At 43.4% G+C, this 20,231-nt stretch overlaps 2 protein-coding genes and 1 non-coding gene across 4 annotated transcripts; 1 reads left to right on the forward strand and 2 right to left on the reverse strand.

The window, feature by feature from the left end:
• Positions 1–1,048: 1,048 nt before the first annotated feature.
• TRNAL-AAG lies at positions 1,049–1,130 on the reverse strand. Its single transcript has one exon. It is a non-coding gene; the product is annotated as a tRNA-Leu (tRNA).
• Positions 1,131–6,560: 5,430 nt separating this feature from the next.
• Positions 6,561–19,148, reverse strand: LOC104991087 (histone H2A type 1-C). Of its 2 annotated transcripts, none has more exons than XM_010843435.1 (2): positions 18,574–19,148; positions 6,561–7,054 (listed from the first exon to the last, which is right to left on the reverse strand). In XM_010843435.1, exon 1 carries the CDS (start codon positions 19,079–19,081, stop codon positions 18,689–18,691), a length of 393 nt encoding a protein of 130 aa, XP_010841737.1. In that variant the 5' UTR covers positions 19,082–19,148; the 3' UTR covers positions 6,561–7,054; positions 18,574–18,688. The 2 variants fall into 2 exon arrangements, with proteins under 2 accessions (XP_010841737.1, XP_010841736.1); XM_010843434.1 differs by lacking the exon at positions 6,561–7,054 and adding an exon at positions 8,960–9,116.
• A 225-nt stretch (positions 19,149–19,373) lies between these two features.
• LOC104991088 (histone H2B type 1) lies at positions 19,374–19,849 on the forward strand. Its single transcript, XM_010843436.1, has one exon. It carries the CDS (start codon positions 19,412–19,414, stop codon positions 19,790–19,792), a length of 381 nt encoding a protein of 126 aa, XP_010841738.1. The 5' UTR covers positions 19,374–19,411; the 3' UTR covers positions 19,793–19,849.
• The last annotated feature ends 382 nt before the right edge of the window (positions 19,850–20,231 follow it).

Here is a 20,231-nt window from a genome sequence, read left to right on the forward strand (position 1 = left end):
ATCTGCTAAGTCGCTTCAGTCGTATCCGACTCTGTTCAACCCCATAGACGGCAGCCCACCAGGCTCTCCGTCCCTGGGATTCTCCAGGCAAGAACACTGGAGTGGGTTGCCATTTCCTTCTCCAATGCGAGAAAGTGAAAAGTGAAAGTGAAGTCGCTCAGTCATGTCCGACTCCTAGCGACCCCATGGACTGCAGCCCACCAGGCCTCTCCGTTCATGGGATTTTCCAGGCAAGAGTACTGGAGTGGGTTGCCACTGCCTTGAGGAGTAACCAAAAATAAGCAGCAGCAAGAAGTTGCCACTTTTCCAAGGGCCAGAGTTGGGATGGACTCCCCAGTGAAGCTGAAATGACACAGGCTGGTGAGATAGGAGCTGAGACCACCAAGAGATCAGCTCTCTAGTGGAGAGCTATACACTCTAGCAGCCATACAGGATCAGGAGGCTGGATCTCAGGAAGGAGAAATTCCAGGGTTTTCCCAGGAAGCAAAGCAAGAAGGGGAGAAATATCTTGGTCTCACCAACATGTTCTATCAGTCCTTCCCATTGGTCAAGTCTATTGGAAACCAGTGAGCAAGAAAGAAAGTGAAGTCACTCACTCGTGTCCGAGTCTTTGTGACCACATGGACTGTAACCTACCAGGCTTCTCTGTCCATGGGATTTTGCAGACACAGGTACTGGAGTGGATTGCCATTTCCTTCTCCAAGGGATTTTTCCGACCCAGGGACTGGACCAGGGTCTTCTGCATTGCAAGCAGACGCTTTACCATCTGAGCCACCAGGGAAACCAATAATGTCAGCTGTGGGCTCTTCACATATGGCCTTCATTGTGCTTGTGTGTGTTAGTCGCTCAGTCGTGTCCGACTCTTTGCGATTCCACAGACTGTGGCCCGCCAGGCTTCTCTGTCTGTGGGAGTCTCCAGGCAAAAATAGTGGAGTGGATTGCCATTCCCTTCGCCAGAGCAACTTTCCAACTCAGGGATGGAACCCTGGTCTTTTGCATCGCAGTCAGGTTCTTTATCATTTGAGCTACAGGGAAGTCCTAAAAATACTGGCAGCAGTGGGATTCAAACCCACATCCCCAAAGAGACTGGAGCCTTAATCCAGCGCCTTAGACCGCTCGGCCACACTACCACTTCCAGGTGAGCAAGGGAGCCTGGGCATTGTAGTTTCCCCTGACATACAGCCGACTTGGAGGGAAAACAGGCAAATGATGGAAAACAATCAGAAATTCAAACCAGTATTTCTGCAAATCTGATGTCTGAGCAAGAGACACTGCATCTGCACTCAATCACAGGTACACTTCCACTTTTAAACACTCTGGATCAAGAAGACAGTTTCACCTTCTTTTAATCAGGTGTGATACCCAGATCCTCTGACAGAACCCCAATGATCCCTGTTTTGGAGGGTTCATACTCCTGGGTTATCTTCCTGTTCTTGAGTGTGTGCTGATCTGGTGACTTGTTTCTGACAAATAGAATATGTCAAAAGCTATGATGTGTCATTTTTGAGATTAGTTTGCAAAGGGTTGTGGCTTCTATCTTGGGCTCCCACTTGCACTCTCTCACTTGCACATTTCCTCAGAGGAAAGTCAGTTGCCAAGTAATGAGCTGCCACATGACAAGAAACAACCAACAAAGAACTTGAGGACTTCTAAGAGCCCTTGAGGAACTGAGTCCAGCCAACACCCATGTGCATGGGTGTTGCAAGTGGATCAATACCACACTGAGCTTTGAGATGACTGTAGGCCTGGCCACATCCTAAATGAGAGATGTGAGAGATCCAGAGAACCCAGATTACCTGAGCTCACATCCTGAAGCTGCTAAGTCTGGATGAAACAATAGGTAACAGATAATCCAGATGAAACAGATGGGTATCTTTTCAGGGGCTCCAAAGAGCTCCAGTACCACAGTCCTTTCTGTATTGGTGTAGAAAAGAATTCAGTGAGAGGCAAAGTGATAGATAAGAATTGATTTACTTGTGAGGCTGGTGGCCCAAGCAGGTGGGTAAGGAGGTCCTGTGCCCCAAAGACTTCCTGGGCTACAGTTTTATAATCAAAGGAAATGTGGGATGGGGAGGGAGGGAGAAGAACTTCTTTGTCTTTCTTGAGTAGACGTCACATTTCCATCATCAGCTTCCGCTCCAGGTTGAGCAGGGGAGTTTTTTTTTTTTTTTCCTTTGTCCATACATGGTCAAACTTTGTCTAAAAATTATTATTATAATTTTTTAATGTGTTCAGGGGGTATGTCCTAGGGATCATTAACTTATTGATCTCACTGGGCAGGATGTGGGTCTCATTCCACCATTGTTTTATTGTTTGGGACATATCCCTATGCTTCTGTTGCCTGATTTTGTTCCTAAGCAAGCCTGCTTGGTTTTGTGGTTAAGAAAGCCTGCTTTGCTGAGTAATCATTAACTTGCAGGGGTCTCCTATATTTCCTCTATTTATAGTCCAATAGTGGGATCAACTATTTAATCACCTACTTTGTCCATTTACTCTGCCCCTATCACAGGGAGGGATAAACCAAAGACATAAAAGGGGAAATAAAGGGAAGAGAAAGCATCATTTTTAGTGTCTGTTATGTACCAGGAAGATCCCCTGGAGTAGGAAATAGAAACTCACTCCAGTATTCTTGCCTGGAAAATTCCGTGGACAAAGAAGTCTGGCAGGTTATAGTCCATGGGGTCGCAAAGAGTCAGGCACAACTGAGTGACAGCACGCATGGCACCAACATACGTACCAAGCCCATTGTTCCCACTTAACCTTCACTTCTGTCCTCTGAGTTGGGTGATCATCATTGGTTCTGTTTTCCAGACAAGGAAGCTGAAAAGGGACAATAATTTGCTCAAGGTTGCACAGTGTTGAAAAGCAGAGACTTGATGGATAGCCAAATCAATGTTTTTATTCTTATCTCACACTGTTCCTGAACTCAAAACAACCAGTCTTCAAAGTTGCAGTCATTTCATTTGTGTTGAGTACAAATAAAAAAGAGAAAATTGTTTAAAATCAAATGCCTTCTTGCTTTCTTAAAATTGTATCCACCACTTCTTTCTTTCTCAGAATATCATAACTCACCTAAAATGTTTAAAATAAAATTTTAAATAAAAAATTTTATATTTCTGATCCTTTCTGCACTTAAAGATGGAAGTGTGCCTATGGTTGAGTGCAGATACGAAGTTTAATGTACAGGCATCAGATTTGCAGAAATATTTGTTTGAATTTCTTCTTGTCTCTTTCATTCTCCTGTTTAACCTCTGAAGCTGCTGTCTGTCACTAGAAACTACATTTCCCAGGCTCCATTGCTCTTTAGGCTTCCAGTAAATGTGACCAATGGGAGACACTAAATGTTGGTGAGACAAGGGCGTTTTTTAGTTAAAGACCAAAGAACAATATAAAATTGGAGTAATAAGTAACCAAATGAAATCAGAGCCTTCAAAAGACAGTTTTTAGCTCTTTGGGCTACTAGAGCACTGGTTTCATTGTGTAATTAGATAATTATTGTTATGACAACAGCAGCAAACAACAACTACCTCTTTTAGAGATGTCTTTGTGTTGGGCACTCTTCTGAGATCTTTACCTATATTCTCTCATTTGCCTTCCCAGTAACACCATGAAGCTGATTCAGCTCTGTGTGTCTTATTCTCATTGGCACACCTCCCCCATCCATCCATTTTACCAGAAACATGTATGTACTCAGCAAGTTAGGTAATCTGTGATTAAATAAAGTTAGTGCCTTATTTTATTTATAGAGTGAGCATTATAATCTAATGAAATGAGGTAGAAACCACATTCCAACCAATCCAACTCTAGTTTAGACAGCTAGCAGTAAATTTGGATAACAATGAATATTTGTCTGATCCTGAGGCATAGCTTCTGTGTCACAGGTGCCATCTAAGCAGGATGGTTCCTACTGATGGAGCCAGAGGACCACTCTCCAACAACAAAACACAGATGCCACCACTGGAAACCCCAGCTGAGCTTGTATTTCTTTCGTGACTGGGTCCCACTGGGGCATTCGTGGAGAGTGGCGGTGGGAGAGTCTCTACATATTTCAGCACAGACCACTTAGTGTGAAAACAAGGTACTTTAAAAAAGTGCTTCTTAGAAGGTAGTTAATGCTAGATAGAGAGGAAAGAGACAGGGAAAAGATCAGACAAAAGAAAGGATGGGGGGAAATACAAAGGGTTAAGTGAAAATTTTCAGAAAAAGCTGATGGTTTGTAGTTTTCATGGAGAGCGTTTGGGAAGATGAAACTCAAGTGGGTTAGAATAGTGATTAAAAAGTGCAACCTTAGCTGTTAATGTAAGCTGTGCAGATACACTCCTTTCCACTGACCACCACCCTTAGAGGTCATTAACTCCTCCTAACAGGTCTTCCTACTTCTGGTCGGCAGGCACAGTGTGGCTTGTGTCTGCTGGAACTCATGGGCAGAAGTCAGCCGATGCATGGTGCCTGTTTCTGCAGCTCTGAGTCACGTGTCAGGGAAGGGAACAGCCTGATGCACAGAGCGGCTGTGCTCCAGAAGGGGCCCCAGTGTCTGTGCTGTTCCTGTTCATAGAGGGAGCGTGAGAACAGACTTGCATGAGGAGAAGAAACATTTTCTGTGTGGGTGTCAGCTGGGAACGCCAGCCTCCTAGCACCTGGGAACATTGGCTGATTCTCCCACGGGGAGAGAAGCAACCATTGTTCCCAATTCATTGCCAAGCAACCAGAGGCAGCCCCTGGGGTCACTGGTTAAACAGCCCTGCCTTTGCTCATGGTATTCCTAGCCAGGCTGTACTGACAGTCCACCTTCCCAGCATCACCATCTGCCAGAAGATGGTTGCCCTCCCAGCAGGCATCTCTCCGGTCTGGGAGTAGGAGGAAATTTAAGGAGGGTCCCACTGAGAAGGTGACATTTGAGCAAAAGCCTGAAGGAAGTGAGGGGTGAGGTGAGTTAGGCTAGGGGCAAAAAGTTTTCCAGGCTTTCTCATAAAACTTGGAAAGTCGATATACGAAGTCAACAGATGGGAAGCGATGCAGGAATATCCATGGTAGCTGTGGATCATATGACTGCGGGAATTAAATCAGCCTGGGGACATGGGGCTCATTTGGGAGGTGACACAGAACTCTGGGGGCTTCCCAGGTGGCTCAGTGGTAAAGAATTCACCTGCCAATGCAGGAGATGTGGGTTCGATCCCAGGGTTGGGAAGATCACCTGGAGAAGGAAATGGCAACCCACTCCAGTGTTCTTGCCTGGAAAACTCCATGGACAGAGGAGTCTGGCAGATTGGACATGACCTAATGACTGAACAACAACAACAACAAACAGAACCCTTTTAGGTAGGAAAACAGAACAACAGTGTGAGCCAATGTGTGTGGATGAGACAGAGACATAGACAAAGAGAGGGATAAGAAGTATGAAAGTACATTTACGGGGTAGAAATGAAGGATGTTTAAGGCAGTGACGTGCTGGTAAATGTTTAACAACTGGTGCTCCAGGAAAACTCCTTAAATATTTATTTGTAGTATTTGCTAATTATTGGCATATAAATACTCCAACTATGGCCAATTCCAGGTTACTGAGGTTACACTGAACACAGAATAGAAAGCAAGGAAAGTTCAAAATGACATGTAGATTTTCCACTGGAAGCCTGAGAGTTGAAGATGTTGAGGGTAGTGAGTGGATGTCTACAAACCACTGATATGTTTTGTGGCTGCACAGAGACCAAGGGCCCCAATCTCTAAATTCACAGCCTGAAGGACTGAATTAAGGGAAACTTGAAGTTTCCTTTTGTGCTCTTCCCAACCTCAGATATGCAGATGACACCACCCTTATGGCAGAAAGTGAAGAAGAACTAAAGAGCCTCTTGATGAAGGTGAAAGAGGAGAGTGAAAAAGTTGGCTTAAAGTTCAACATTCAGAAAACTAAGATCATGGCATCTGGTCCCATCACTTCATGGCAAATAGATGCGGAAACAGTGCAAACAGTGGCTGACTTTATTTTTCTGGGCTCCAAAATCACTGCAGATGGTGATTGCAGCCATGAAATTAAAAGACACTTACTCCTTGGAAGGAAAGTTATGACCAACCTAGACAGCATATTCAAAAGCAGAGACATTACTTTGTCAACAAAGGTCCATGTAGTCAAGGCTATGGTTTTTCCAGTGGTCATGTATGGATGTGAGAGTTGGACCATAAAGAAAGCTGAGTGTTGAAGCACTGATGTTTTTGAACTGTGCTGTTGGAGAAGACTCTTGAGAGTCCCTTGGACTGCAAGGAGATCCAACCAGTCCATCCTAAAGGAGATCACTCCTGGGTGTTCATTGGTAGGACTGATGTTGAAGCTGAAACTCCAGTATTTTGGCCACCTGATGCGAAGAGCTGACTCATTTGAAAAGACCCTGATGCTGGGAAAGATTGAGGGCAGGTGGAAAAGGGGACCACAGAGGATGAGATGGTTGGATGGCTTCACCGACTCAATGGACATGGGTTTGGGTGGACTGCAGGAGTTGGTGATGGACAGGGAGGCCTGGTGTGCTGTGGTTCATGGGGTCACAAAGAGTTGGACACGACTGAGCAACTGAACTGAACTTCATTTATTTTTTCCTTTCACAGAGGCAGTGTGTCTAGGGCCCCTTTTCCTTAATGGATTTCCACATGTTCTTTTCTCTGCCAAAGTTGCTTAGGTACCCATAAGATGTGATTCTCCATATCCAGGGAGTTAAATTGAGCCAAAAAATGGAGCAGGCAGTTTGAAGCATCCCTGTTTTAGGAGTCTCTACTCTTGCAAAGGTGGCTCAGCTGAGTTTGAAATGCCCACCCAATCCACTGGGGCTGCTTCTGTATCTGAAATAGACCTGGTGGGAGGTGAGAAGGTGCATGTATTACCATTTCGAAACCATGTCTGCCAGGTCCACTCCTCTGGAAGCTTCCTCCGACCATGGGACCATGGGGTAGTGGCTGGCAGAAGCAAGTAGCACTCTGGTTTATCACAACCGCAGTCACTTTAATCTCTGCAGGTGGAAGCCAGCATATGCAGACTTGGAAATCCTGACATCCTCTCTGACTTCCCACCCTGTGAATAGATCAACAGGTGAAGGTGGTAGATTATTTCTATACGTACTTCTATCTTTACATAAGTTTTCACATGTTTATATGAGGTTTTACAAGGAACAAAGTGATTTCTCATGTGCTCTCCGTTTGATTGGCTTTTCAAAACCCTGGGAGGTGCTATTATCCCATTGTACAGATGAAAAGCCTGATTTTTCAGGGATGGCAGATGACACACCCCCAGTCAGAAACTTGAGAAACGACGGAGCTGGAATACAGACCAAGATATTTTTTCTTCCAAACTCCCATTTCTTTTCAGAATATCTCACTGCAGGTCTGTGTTATGTGTACATACATGTGGTTATATATGTATGCACAGACATACCACTTTGTACAGGCTTATTGTATAGGGATTTTTAAAAGATGAAGCTGGGTGTGGCCTTCTATTAATCCAGCCTTATGAATTCATCAGCTATTTCTTGAGTGACTAGAATATGCTAGGCAATGTCAGACTACAGCTAGCAATACAGCATGGACCATCCAAGCCTCCAGCCCCAAATGCAGACTTTAGAGTAGCAGAGATATGGTTAAAACCAGACCTTGACTGCAGAGGAAAGAGCAGAAGGGGCAAAGGAGAAGGCAGATTGAGAAGATGTGCCTTCTAACTCCTGTGTAAGGAAATGGCCATTGAACCAAGTAGTTAATGAAACTCTTCTTCCCTCTTGGTATCATATTTCATTTCTTCATGCCAGGCTGGAATTTGGGGAGCCTGTTCCTATTCCAATATTTTATATACAGCTCTCACAAAATAAGTGGTGTTGAAAAATTAAATAATGTTATTTGTGCTGTTCTTTAGAGTTCCAAACAATTTTTTCATTCTCATAGTTACTTAAGGTACATATTACCTCCATTTTACAGATGAAGAAGCTGGGGTTCAAAATGAACTTGACTAAGGCCACAGTTTTTAAAGATAAGAACCTTAAGTCCTTGAATTTCTGATCGTTTTCCACCATCCCAGCAGAATATTAGAACAATTTCCATTTTGCTGGAAAGCAGGGTTTGTTATTTCAGTATTGTTTTGTGTGCCTACCAACAGAGGACAGGTTACATAAACGGTGAGGCATCCCCAAAGTACAAAAACATTAGACAATGCACAGTACCCTCTGTGTTCACATTTGGAAAGTTTTCCAAGATATACTGTTAGAGAAAAGAGCAACTGTATCAGTCAGCTATGTTTTAAGAACGAAAGTTGGAGATAAGGGGAAAGAAAAAATACATTCACGCTTGACTCATATCGGCATGAATTAACAACAGGCAAATATATAAGGAGAATAACGTTACTTAGGGGGCAGTGGGGCAATCCAGTAAAGGAGTGGATTCTCAACATATGCCTGGTTATTTCAATTCCTTTGGACCCTCTCAATGTATCCTGGTGATCCATTGGCTAAGACTGTGGGCTCACATTGCAGGGGCCCTGGGTTTAATCCCTGGTCAGGGAACAAGATCCCACATGAAAGAAAGAAAGTGAAGTCACTAAGTTGTGTTCCATTCTTTGCTACCCCACAGACTGTAGCCTGTCAGGTTCCTCCATCCATGGGATGTTCCAGGCAAGAATACTAGAGTGCGTTACCATTTCTTTCTCCAGAGCATCTTCCTGACCCAGGGATCAAACCCTGGTCTCCTGCATTGCAGACAGATTCTTTATCATCTGAGCCACTTTAAAGAGCCCAGATCCCACATGCTGCAACTAAACCTGTGTTCTGCAACTAAAAGCTGGCAAAGCCAAATAAATAGATAATTTTTAAAATGTATTACTTATTCAAGAAATTAGATACATTTTGTACCAAAGATAGCTTCTCCACAATAATAGTTCCCATCCCTCCCCTTTCACTCTCCTTATCCCCAAGACACACAGTACACACAATGAAAGAAACCCAGAGTAAGTTTTTAATAGAAAAAATTTTGCACGTGCAGGATCAATCAGTGATATCAGAACACTGACACCAATCCATTTATTTCTGAGCATTGATGAGTTTGACAGACACTCTGGATCGAGGCATCTCTTTGTAACAAGAAGCTTTTGAAACCTAAGGGAAGAGAAGAAACCAAAGTAAATGTATTTGGGAACTTCTTTCTTAACCTTCCTCAACATATGCAGAAAAATGTACCAACCTGTTTCCTCATAACTGGTTCTATTCTTTCTGAGTATTGTGCATGCTAAGTCACTTCTGTCTTATCCGACTTTTTGTGACCCTATGGACTGTAGCCCCCCAGTCTCTTCTGTCCATGGGATTCTCCAGGAAAGAATACTGGAGTTGGTCGTCAAGCCTTCCACCAGGGGATCTTCTGAAACCAGGGATCAAACCCACGTCTCTTATGTCTCATGCATTGGCAGGCGGGTTCTTTACAACTAGCGCCACCTCATTTCCTCACATACACACTCCCTGTGGTAAGAGGACACAGCATCCCTGGGAAGATGCTCTAATTTTGCTCTTCAGATAGAGTTGCCAGATTTGGCTAATCAGTTCAGTTGAGTTCAGTTCAGTCACTCAGTCGTGTCCGACTCTGCAGCCGCATGAGCTGCAGCAGTGCGCCAGGCCTCCTTGTCTATCACCAACTCCAGGAATCTACCCAAACTCATGTCCATTGAGTTGGTGATGCCATCCAACCATCTCATCCTCTGTCTTCCCCTTTTCCTCCTGCCCTCAATCTTTCCCAGCATCACGGTCTTTTCAAATGAGTCAGCTCTTCACATCATATGGCCAAAGTATTGGAGTTTCAGCTTTAACATCAGTCCTTCCACCCAGGGTTGATCTCCTTTAGGATGGACTGGTTGGATCTCCTTGCAGTCCAGGGAACTCTCAAGAGTCTTCTCCAACACCACAGTTCAAAAGCATCAGTTGTTTGGTGCTCAGCTTTCTTTATAGTCCAACTCTCACATCCATACATGACTACTGGAAAAACCACAGCTTTGACTAGAGGGACCTTTGTTAGCAAAGTGATGTCTCTGCTTTTTAATATGCTGTCTAGATTGACTAATAAAAATACAATATGCCCAGTTAAATCTGAATTGAAGATAAACAACAATTTTTGTTGTACTATAATATGTGTGGTTGTTGTTGTTTAGTCTGTAAGTGGTGTCTAACTCTTTGTGACCCCAAGAACTATAAGCCCCTAGATGATTCTGTCCATGGGATTTTCCAAGCAAGACTACTTCAGTGGGTTGCCATTTCCTTCTCCAGGAGATATTCCTGATCCAGGGATCGAACCCGCACCTCCTGCATTGGCAAGTGGATTCTTTACCACTGAGCCACCAGGGAATCCAGCATAGCGTGTCCCATACAATATTTGGGGGCATACTTATAGTAAAACAATTATTTGTTAATTAACTGATATTCAAATTTAACTGAGCATCCTATATTTTATCTGGCAACCATATCCCTAGATGCTACTAGGAGGAAACTGGTTAAGTGCACTTGAGCATATCAGCCCAGAGGGACAAGAAGTCCCTAGCCTGGTGTTACAAACAGAACTTTCTGCACTGACAGACATGTTCTATATCTTTGCTGTTCAAAGCAGAAACCACCAGCAACTTGAAATATGCTTAGTGCAATTGAGGACCTGAATTTTTTTTAAATTTCACTTTATTTAAATTTAAAATGCCACATGTGGCCTGTGGCCTATATTGGACAGAGTAGCTCAAGAATCAGTCATGTATCTCCCTCCAAATGTAGCAAATGGAATTTAAAACCGTTGGTGGTTAAAAAGTTTCATCACCTAGGAATAAACTCACAAATCCTTGCATATTAATGATCTGTTTCTGTGCAGATAGAAGTTCTGTTGCCAACACATTAATCCGGAGTATTCACTCAGAGTATTTCCTGAGTATCTATTATTTGGGATGATGGGCTAGGATATGGAGATGTATGATAGAATTTTTCAACAAACTCTCTCCATAGAAAATCGTGTTAACTGGATAATCCCAGTATTAGAATGTAAAAGGCTCTGAGGTGCCCCTATGTGCTGAGCAGGCATTGTAAGGAATGAAACAGCATTGACTTGGTCACATACGCCAGCTGAGTGCTCCTTTTCTTTCCATTATTCTAAACAAACATTTAGTAACCATAGACCCAATAGGGCATTAAAGAAGATTCTTTTATAAATCATATTGGCCAGCAGAGAAAACAAACCAATGGCTCAGACCATAAAGCATCTGACTGCAATGGGGGAGACTTGGGTTGGATCCCTGGGTTGGGAAGATCCCCTGGAGGAGGGCATGGCAACCCACTCCAGTGTTCTTGCCTGGAGAATCCACATGGACAGGGAAGCCTGGCAGGCTACAGTCCATGGTGTCACAAAGAGTCGGACACAACGGAGCAACTAAGCACAGGGCCACTAAGAGTTATCAGAAGACATTGTCTGATGAGGTTAGTGCAGAAACCTCTGGAAGAAGGTAGAGTATGGAAAACAAATGCAGCATACGGTGTTTCCAAGTTTCACTGCAGCCCTAGTAGCTGTGTAGGGCAGTGGGAAATGTATTAACAATGGTTCATTTCAGTTCAGTTGCTCAGTCATGTCTGACTCAGTCATGTCTGCGACCTCATGGACTGCAGCACACCAGGCCTCCCTTTCTATCACCAACTCCCGGAGTTTACTCAAACTCTCATCCATTGAGTCAGTGATGCCACCCAACAATCTCATCCTCTGTTGTCCCCTTCTTATCCCACCTTCAATCTTTCCCAGCATCAGGGTCTTTTCAAATGAGTCAGTTCTATGCATCAGGTGGCCAAAGTATTGGAGTTTCAGCTTCTGCATCAGTCCTTCCAATGAATATTCAGGACTAATTTCCTTTAGGGTGGACTGGTTGGATCTCATTGCAGTCCAAGGGACTCTCAAGAGTCTTCTCCAATGCCACAGTTCAAAAGCATCAATTCTTGGGCCCTCAGCTGGCTTCCCTGGAAGCTTGGACGGTAAAGCGTCTGCCTACAATGCGGGAGACCCGGGTTCGATCCCTGGGTCAGGAAGATCCCCTGGAGAAGGAAATGGCAACTCACTCCAGTATTCATGCCTGGAAAATCCCATGGACGGAGGAGCCTGGTGGGCTACAGTCCATGGGGTTGCAAAGAATCGGACACGGCTGAGCGACTTCTCTTCTTCACAGCTGTCTTTATACTCCAACTCTGACATCCATATATGACTACTGGAAAAACCTTATGTTTGACTAGACGGATCTCTTTTGGAAAAGTAATGTCTCTGCTTTTTAATATGCTGTCTAGGTTGGTCATAACTTTTCTTCCAAGGAGCAAGTGTCTTTTAATTTCATGGCTGCAGTCACTATCTGCAGTGATTTTGGAGCTCCTGAAAAATAAAGTCTGTCACTCTTTCCATTGTTTCCTCATCTACTTGCCATGAAGTGATGGGACCAGATGCCGTGATCTTAGTTTTATGAATGTTTTAAGCCAACTTTTTCACTCTTACTTTCATCAAGAGGCTCTTCAGTTTATCTTCACTTTCTGCCATAAGGGTGGTGTCGCCCTTATGTAACAATGGTTACTGGGCAGATATTTTTATATAGAAACAGAAATAACCATGTCCTTTCTGGGCTCTGAGTGTGCTTTCTGGGGTGCAGCATCCATTCCCTGGTTCACTCACCAGAGAGTTGAGTCCCAGGCCCTCTCTGAGAAGTTGGGATGTCTACATGCCATGCTCCCCTTCATGGAACAGTCTAATGGGGAAAGGCAAACAACATGGGATCTTATAAAGACAATCTTAGACTGTATTTTAAAGGCTCTCAACAGGATGATTCAAAGAAAGTAACTTGGAGTGAGAAATAAACAGAGGTTACTTTGTTTATTTTACTTTTTATATTTGAGGTTACTCTACATATGCTTCTTTTAACACTTGACACACAGATGTTTACAGAAGGTAATGATCTCTCCTTATATAACCTCACATAATGGGGCTTTTATTTCTAGATGGGAGACACCCTCTCTTCTCTAGTTTCTTTTTTTTTTTTCTTATTTATTTACTTATCTATCTAATACTGCTTTGCTTTGCGAAGGGTTGAGTGTATCTTAATAAATTTTAATATATTGCCAGGAATTTTTCTCAAGAGATTATACAACTGTGGCAATCCTTTCTCACCCTTATCATCCTAAGTCTTACTAGTTTTCGGGCTTGTCTATCCATAGGTGAAGGGCTTCCCTCATGGTTCAGCAGATATTTACTTATCTATCTAATACTGCTTTGCTTTGCGAAGGGTTGAGTGTATCTTAATAAATTTTAATATATTGCCAGGAAATTTTCTCAAGAGATTATACAACTGTGGCAATCCTTTCTCACCCTTATCATCCTAAGTCTTACTAGTTTTCGGGCTTGTCTATCCATAGGTGAAGGGCTTCCCTCATGGTTCAGCAGTGAAGAATCCACCTGCAAATGTAGGAGACCCATGTTCAATCCCTGAGTCAAAAAGATCCTCTGGGGAAGGAAATAGCAACCCACTCCAGTATTCTTGCCTGGGAAATCCCATGGACCGAGGAGCTTGGCAGGGTATAGTCCACGGAGTCACAAAGAGTCGGACACAGCTTAACAACTAAAGAATAACAACAACATCCATAGGTGAGAAATGCTATTCCTTTGTTGCTGTGATATGCATAACCTAACTTCTAGGAAAGTGAACACTTCTATATATATTGGTTTGTTTTTTCTCATATGCATTCTCTATTTGAATTTGATAAAATGTACACAGTATCCTCGGAGAAGGCAATGGCACCCCACTCCAGTACTTTTGCCTGGAAAATCCCATGGACGGAGGAGCCTGGTAGGCTGCTGTCCATGAGGTTGCTAGAGTTGGACACAACTGAGCGACTTCACTTTCACTTTTCACTTTCATGCATTGGAGACGGAAATGGCAACCCACTCCAGTGTTCTTCCCTGGAGAATCCCAGGGAGGGGGAAGCCTGGTGGGCTGTCGTCTATGGGGTCGCACAAGAGTCGGACACGAGTGAAGCGACTTAGCAGCAGCAGCAGCATACAATATCCTTTTTAATATTTCTTTTCTATTATTGTTTGCGCTTTTCTTAGCAGTTTGCAGCTGTTCCTTGTAAATTAAAGTCATTAACCTTTTGTGTATGATGTTTTGCAAATCCTTTATTTCGATGTACTGCTTGTTTTGTACTCTCTTTATGGTATATTGCATCTTTATTTTTATCTTATGTTGTCTGTGTACCTTCCTATATGGCATTTGTGTTTCCTGGATGGCTTAATAATGACACCTCCCCCTCAAAACACACATGTACAAACTGAGGTTATAAAAAATCTTCCCTAAAATTTCATTTAGCATTTCTATTTTACATTAGATCATTAATCCATCTGGCTAGATCAATTTCAGATAGGTCTGTCTGGAGAAGAGAACGAGCTCACCAAAAAAATCAGAGGATGGGCATTGCAGAGAATGAGATCAACAGTACAAGTGTCTTGAAGTACCAAGGAGCCTGGCAGGTGGAAGAGAGACCAGTGTAGCTGGACAGAGAGATGTAATGAAGTCAGGTAGGTAGACTGAGGCTAGAGGTGGTCATGGATGACTCTTCAGGACATGGAAAGGAGTATGGTGAATAAATTAAGATATGTATTAAAGGTATGGGTAATGTGACTTACCAATTTCTATTGGTGCTATACTGATAATGCTTATTAAGTTTTTTCATAAATTTGTCTACTTATTAATGATACAGTTTTCTGGGTTTAAATATAGACTATATCTGCCTTTTGGTAGATCTCCTGATGATGCTAATGTTAGTTTGCTACAAGATCAAGGTGCTGAAGTAAGAAAGAGAGGGAAGAATTCTGGAGCTACATATATGACCCCTGATTCTTAATTTTAGTATATATGGGAAACCCTCAATTAAATTTCTAATGTCTTCTAATAACCCACATGCATTATGCTTAACAGGAATATTTATAATTGAGTTCAACAAATAACAAACCCTTAAAAGATAACCTGCTTCTAATTTTAAAATACATACAATTATTTTTTACAAGTGATTATAAGATGTACCACACTTGTAAAAAAAGAGCTCACATGATACATTTAAAAAATAGAAAGTGAATGGCTGACAGATGGAGTAAAGGGAGGATATTGCTGTACAGATTATTTGGAAATTTTAAACAAGATTTTATAACTGATTGTGTTGTATTAAACTGATCTGTAGAGTTCAGAATATCCTATATAACTGAATGATGATTCTGTCTCAATCTCACGTCTCAATAAATCTCTGAGATAAACTTTTGTCCCTAGTGCCTAGATGTCTTCAGTAATTGCAAGGCATAGGTTTACCATTCTCATCAACTTGCCCCAATTTAAATGGTCCTCTCCAGGACCCTTGAGGCATGGTAAATGGAAACCTACTCAAGGGCTGGAAACCAAAGAAAGCTACTGAGAGTTTATTGCCCACTAGAGAATTTCCCCAAGTGGTAACTAGGGCTTTTGGATATAAACAGTGACATTTCAAAGTTGGAGGCACAAAACTATGTTGGAGAGGAGAAGCTAGGCCTGAACAGTGAGGAATGTTCTCTGGTTGGGGAATGGCCTCTTAACAGTGTCTCTTAGGTAACAGCTTGTCAAATGACACCTTCTCTGTTTCTTTAAAGCTCTCAAAATAAGTGGCCAATGCAAACTGAATTTTTCAGAATGAGTTTTCTACTGGTAAGAGAAGATATTATTACCAGCCTGTTAGTCTGTGTGTAATTAATGTCACCTCTGGTAATAAACTGACCCTCTAGTATTCTAGCCCTTTATTAAGTGCTTCCTAATGGCTCAGCCTCTGACCCAGCTCAACATTTTCTCAGTGTCATTATCAAGTGTTTATTGTATGCCAGGGTCTATGCTATCAACAATTTAACAAGATGGGATCCTTGACCAAAAGGAGGTTTTGATGAAATACAGAAAATTAATACACTGTATCATTCACTCTTAAATAGTCCAATACAAAATTTTGTTATTGGAATCCAGAGGGGAGAATTTAAGTCTTCTCTAATTCCTTTCTTCATTTACCACAATAAATTACCTTATCAAGTCCTATGGTTTTTTACCAAACCATCTTTCCACTTGTGCCCTTGTTTCACTTGTCACATACTAAATGTGTATTGGATAACACAGAAATGTGTGGCTTTGTAAAGCAATCATCCTCCAATTAAAAATAAATTTGAAAAAATGTAGGAAAAAATAAAAGTGCTGTGTGAAAAATAACAAGTGTGGGTCACACATTCTGAAGATTAACCTCCCTTCCAGAATGTATATTCCAGGACGATCACCTCTCCTCTTTGTCTTAAAATTCTCAAGAAATTAGGATGAAATTAGTAACACTTGGTATGTGGGCAAAGTTAAATCCTTTATGTATTATTGAGTTTTACTCTTTTCATAATTCTGATAATCTCCTAGAGAGCCATTGGTTATAAAATAGCCAGTGATTAGAAGTACTGGCTTCCTGACTTTGGGGCTTAGACAAGTTGTTTATGTCCTCTTCCGTTCCCTTTCTCTTTAAAATTGGGATAGGAATAAATAGTACTTATCTCTAGGATTGTTGGGTTAAACTAATATGCTGGACCAACAGTGACACACATAAGTGCTTAGTAAGTTTTGGTTATTACTCTTGAGCCCCCTGCATTCTAATGTCAGAACTCATACTGCTGAGCCCATCTTTTCATCACAAGAAAAGGCATACAGGAAAAAATGGACGCAGGAAGTTGAGGTCACACACCTAGTTAAGTGTTGGAGCTGGCAAGCTGGCAAGTTAACGAAAAGTATCCCAAAGTTTATATAAAGCAATTCCAACCTAAGAATCCAAGTTCTCCAACATAAAGGTATTGTTGGGCAGAAAGAACACAGTCCTCTTAGGGTACCCATACCTGAGGTTGGACTTTCCCCAAACGGATTTTCAGTCTGGCTATCATTAAAAACCTGGGAGGTTTTAATGCGTGGTCATCAAGATGCTCATTTCTTTTTCTGCCACTTTGCCTTCACCAAACACCCATACACTAGCCAGGTCTTTGGTTAGTGGTTTCAAGGCCAGGCTGGGGGTGGGGCTGGGGGGTGGGGGTGGGGTGGGTAGCTCAGGAGGAGGGGAAGAGCGGGATGGAAGCTCCAAGACTGCAGGATGTCTGTGTCAAAGTTAAGAGGAAGGTGTGTCCAGGGGAACCAGCTACTGTTTAGATGATCTGTCCCCACACATCTGGATTTGAATGCTCCAAACCAACTGATTTCCATGCAAAACGCTTCAGTGAAGCCTCAGGAGTGTTTGAGTGTGGGTGCGTCTCCCTAGGCTGCCTAGGTCCCACATTTTGGCGTACTCAGCCTCCTTGTCTACTCCTTTAAGTACAAATTGAGTCATCCAAAATACTTTATGAGACTCAATCCTGGAAAAGAGGATCCTAGGGATTTTTTGTACAGTGCTAGGTCCCCTGGTAGCTCAGACGGTAAAGCGTCTATCAATGTGGGAGACCTGGGTTCGATTCCTGGGTCGGTAAGATTTCTTGGAGAAGGAAATGGCAACCCACTCCAGTACTCTTCCCTAGAAAATCCTATGGACGGAGAAGCCTGGTGCAGGTTACTGTCCATGGGGTCGCAAAGAGTCGGACACGACTGAGCGACTTCACTTTCACTTTTCACTTTCATGCATTGGAGAAGGAAATGGCAACCCACTCCAGTGTTCTTGCCTGGAGAATCCCAGGGACTGGGGAGCCTGGTGGGCTGCCGTCTATGGGGTCGCACAGAGTCGGACACGACTGAAGCGACTCATCAGCAGCAGCAGCAGCAGCAGCAGCAACAGTAGTCAACTATTTTGGGGAAGACTACAGTCCTGCTCTAACCCTTTAAGGGCTGCGTTGGGAACCTAGAAACTTGAACCTTCTCATTCAGGCACTAATCTAGGGTTCCTGGAGAAGGCAATGGCAACCCACTCTAGCATTCTTGCCTGGAGAATTCCTTGGACAGAGGTGCCTGGCACGCTACAGGCCATGGGGTCGCAAAAGTCAGACACGACTTAAGAATAGCACACAATCCACCTTACATACAAAACTACTAGGTTAGAAATTAGCCCCAAATATCAATTTGTAAATGGGGGAGAAGACACAATTCAAGTCTAGATTGTCTGTTCTAAGCTACCACATGTTAACTCCAGGCAGCTTTTCAGAAGCCCCTTTCTAAACACGTGCTTTTGTTTCAAACGGTAGTTTGAAAGTTAACCGGAGACCCTGATTTCCTTACGTAAGGACATGAAGGGTTCATTGCAGAGCGAGGCGTCTGAGAAGCTCTGGCCATCTTGCTCGGCACATTTGCTCTCATCATCCAAGTAATGTCAAAACAAGTTTACCGAGACCAATTAAACCTTTAGGCCTTACCTTCCAAAGCCATATATCACCTCACTATCAGAAATGCGTAACTACTTTGTGAATCAGGCCTTAATCAACTTACTTTATACTTTGAACCTTTTGTAAAAATAAAAGGTAATTTTCCTGTAATGCTTTAGCTTTCGTAAAAATTTTACTTACCTTTTTTGCTTTTTTTACAAATACAGTGATACCAGCTCTTCTTTTGAAATAGTGGGGGCTCTGAAAAGAGCCTTTGGGTTTGAAAGCACTTCCGGAAACTCAGGTCTCAGTCCAATTACTTGCCCTTGGCCTTATGGTGACTCTCGGTTTTCTTTGGCAGCAGCACCGCCTGGATGTTAGGCAGCACACCACCCTGAGCGATGGTCACACGACCCAGCAGCTTGTTGAGCTCCTCGTCGTTGCGGATGGCCAGCTGTAAATGGCGCGGGATGATACGGGTCTTCTTGTTGTCGCGCGCCGCGTTGCCCGCCAGCTCCAAGATCTCGGCCGTCAGGTACTCCAACACCGCCGCCAGATACACCGGGGCCCCAGCGCCTACACGCTCGGCGTAATTGCCCTTACGTAGTAGACGATGGACTCTACCCACCGGGAACTGGAGCCCCGCCCGCGAAGAACGAGACTTGGCCTTTGCTCGCGCCTTACCTCCTTGTTTGCCACGTCCAGACATAGCAAGTATAAAAAAAGGGCAAAAAACAACACAGTCTGTCAAAGTACACCAAGTCTAGAAGTAGGTAGAACACTGCTGCTTTTATAGGCATTTCCTGGGGAGTAAATCCCGTTGTTTGATTGGTTATTAACGAGACTCAGCGAAATAGCCAATAGAAAAGCTGAATTTCCATACCTTATTTGCATAGTTCTGCCCATAGATGACAACCTTGCTGTTTATCTTCCAATTAACTAAGACACGCTCTGCATCCCTCATTAGCATAAAGGCCCTATAAGTAGCAGAAATCCGCTTCCTATTTTCCATTTATCTTTCTTGTTTTCAGGTTTTAAAATGCCTGAGCCAGCCAAGTCCGCTCCTGCCCCGAAAAAGGGCTCCAAGAAGGCGGTGACCAAGGCCCAGAAGAAAGATGGGAAGAAGCGCAAGCGCAGCCGCAAGGAGAGCTATTCTGTGTATGTGTACAAGGTGCTGAAGCAGGTCCACCCGGACACTGGCATCTCGTCCAAGGCCATGGGCATCATGAACTCCTTCGTCAACGACATCTTCGAGCGTATTGCGGGCGAGGCATCGCGCCTGGCGCATTACAACAAGCGCTCGACCATCACCTCCAGGGAGATCCAGACGGCTGTGCGCCTGCTGTTGCCCGGGGAGTTGGCCAAACACGCCGTGTCCGAGGGTACCAAGGCTGTCACCAAGTACACCAGCTCCAAGTAAACTTGCCAAGTAAGCGTCTTTACACCTAACCCCAAAGGCTCTTTTAAGAGCCACCCACGTGTGCACAGAGAGAGCTGTAATCTATGTACGATAGACTTTCATTAATGGGCCTAAGGACTGACGGAACTAGTACGTTAATCTGACTGAGAAATTATAAAAAACTGAAAAGGGGGCTGGTGTATTGTAATATCAGTTTAAGAGGCTTGCAATTCGACAAGTCTCCATTACAGCTGAACTGAGGACTAGTAATGGAAAGCGGGGAAACTAGGCGGGCTGAGGAAAAGGGCTGCAATTGTATTTAGCATACAGTGTGAAGCACACAAAATTCCCAAACCAGGCAGTCGCTGGGCGGGACGGGTTGAGGGAGGGGAAGAGCGCACCTCGGAGTAACGTTTCCATTCTCTAAAAAAGGTGAGTAGACTAAAGGCATAAAATCTGC

The sequence above is a fragment of the Bison bison genome, unplaced genomic scaffold, assembly GCF_000754665.1.
Source record: "Bison bison bison isolate TAMUID 2011002044 unplaced genomic scaffold, Bison_UMD1.0 scf7180017864182, whole genome shotgun sequence".
Taxonomy (NCBI): Eukaryota; Metazoa; Chordata; class Mammalia; order Artiodactyla; family Bovidae; genus Bison; species Bison bison.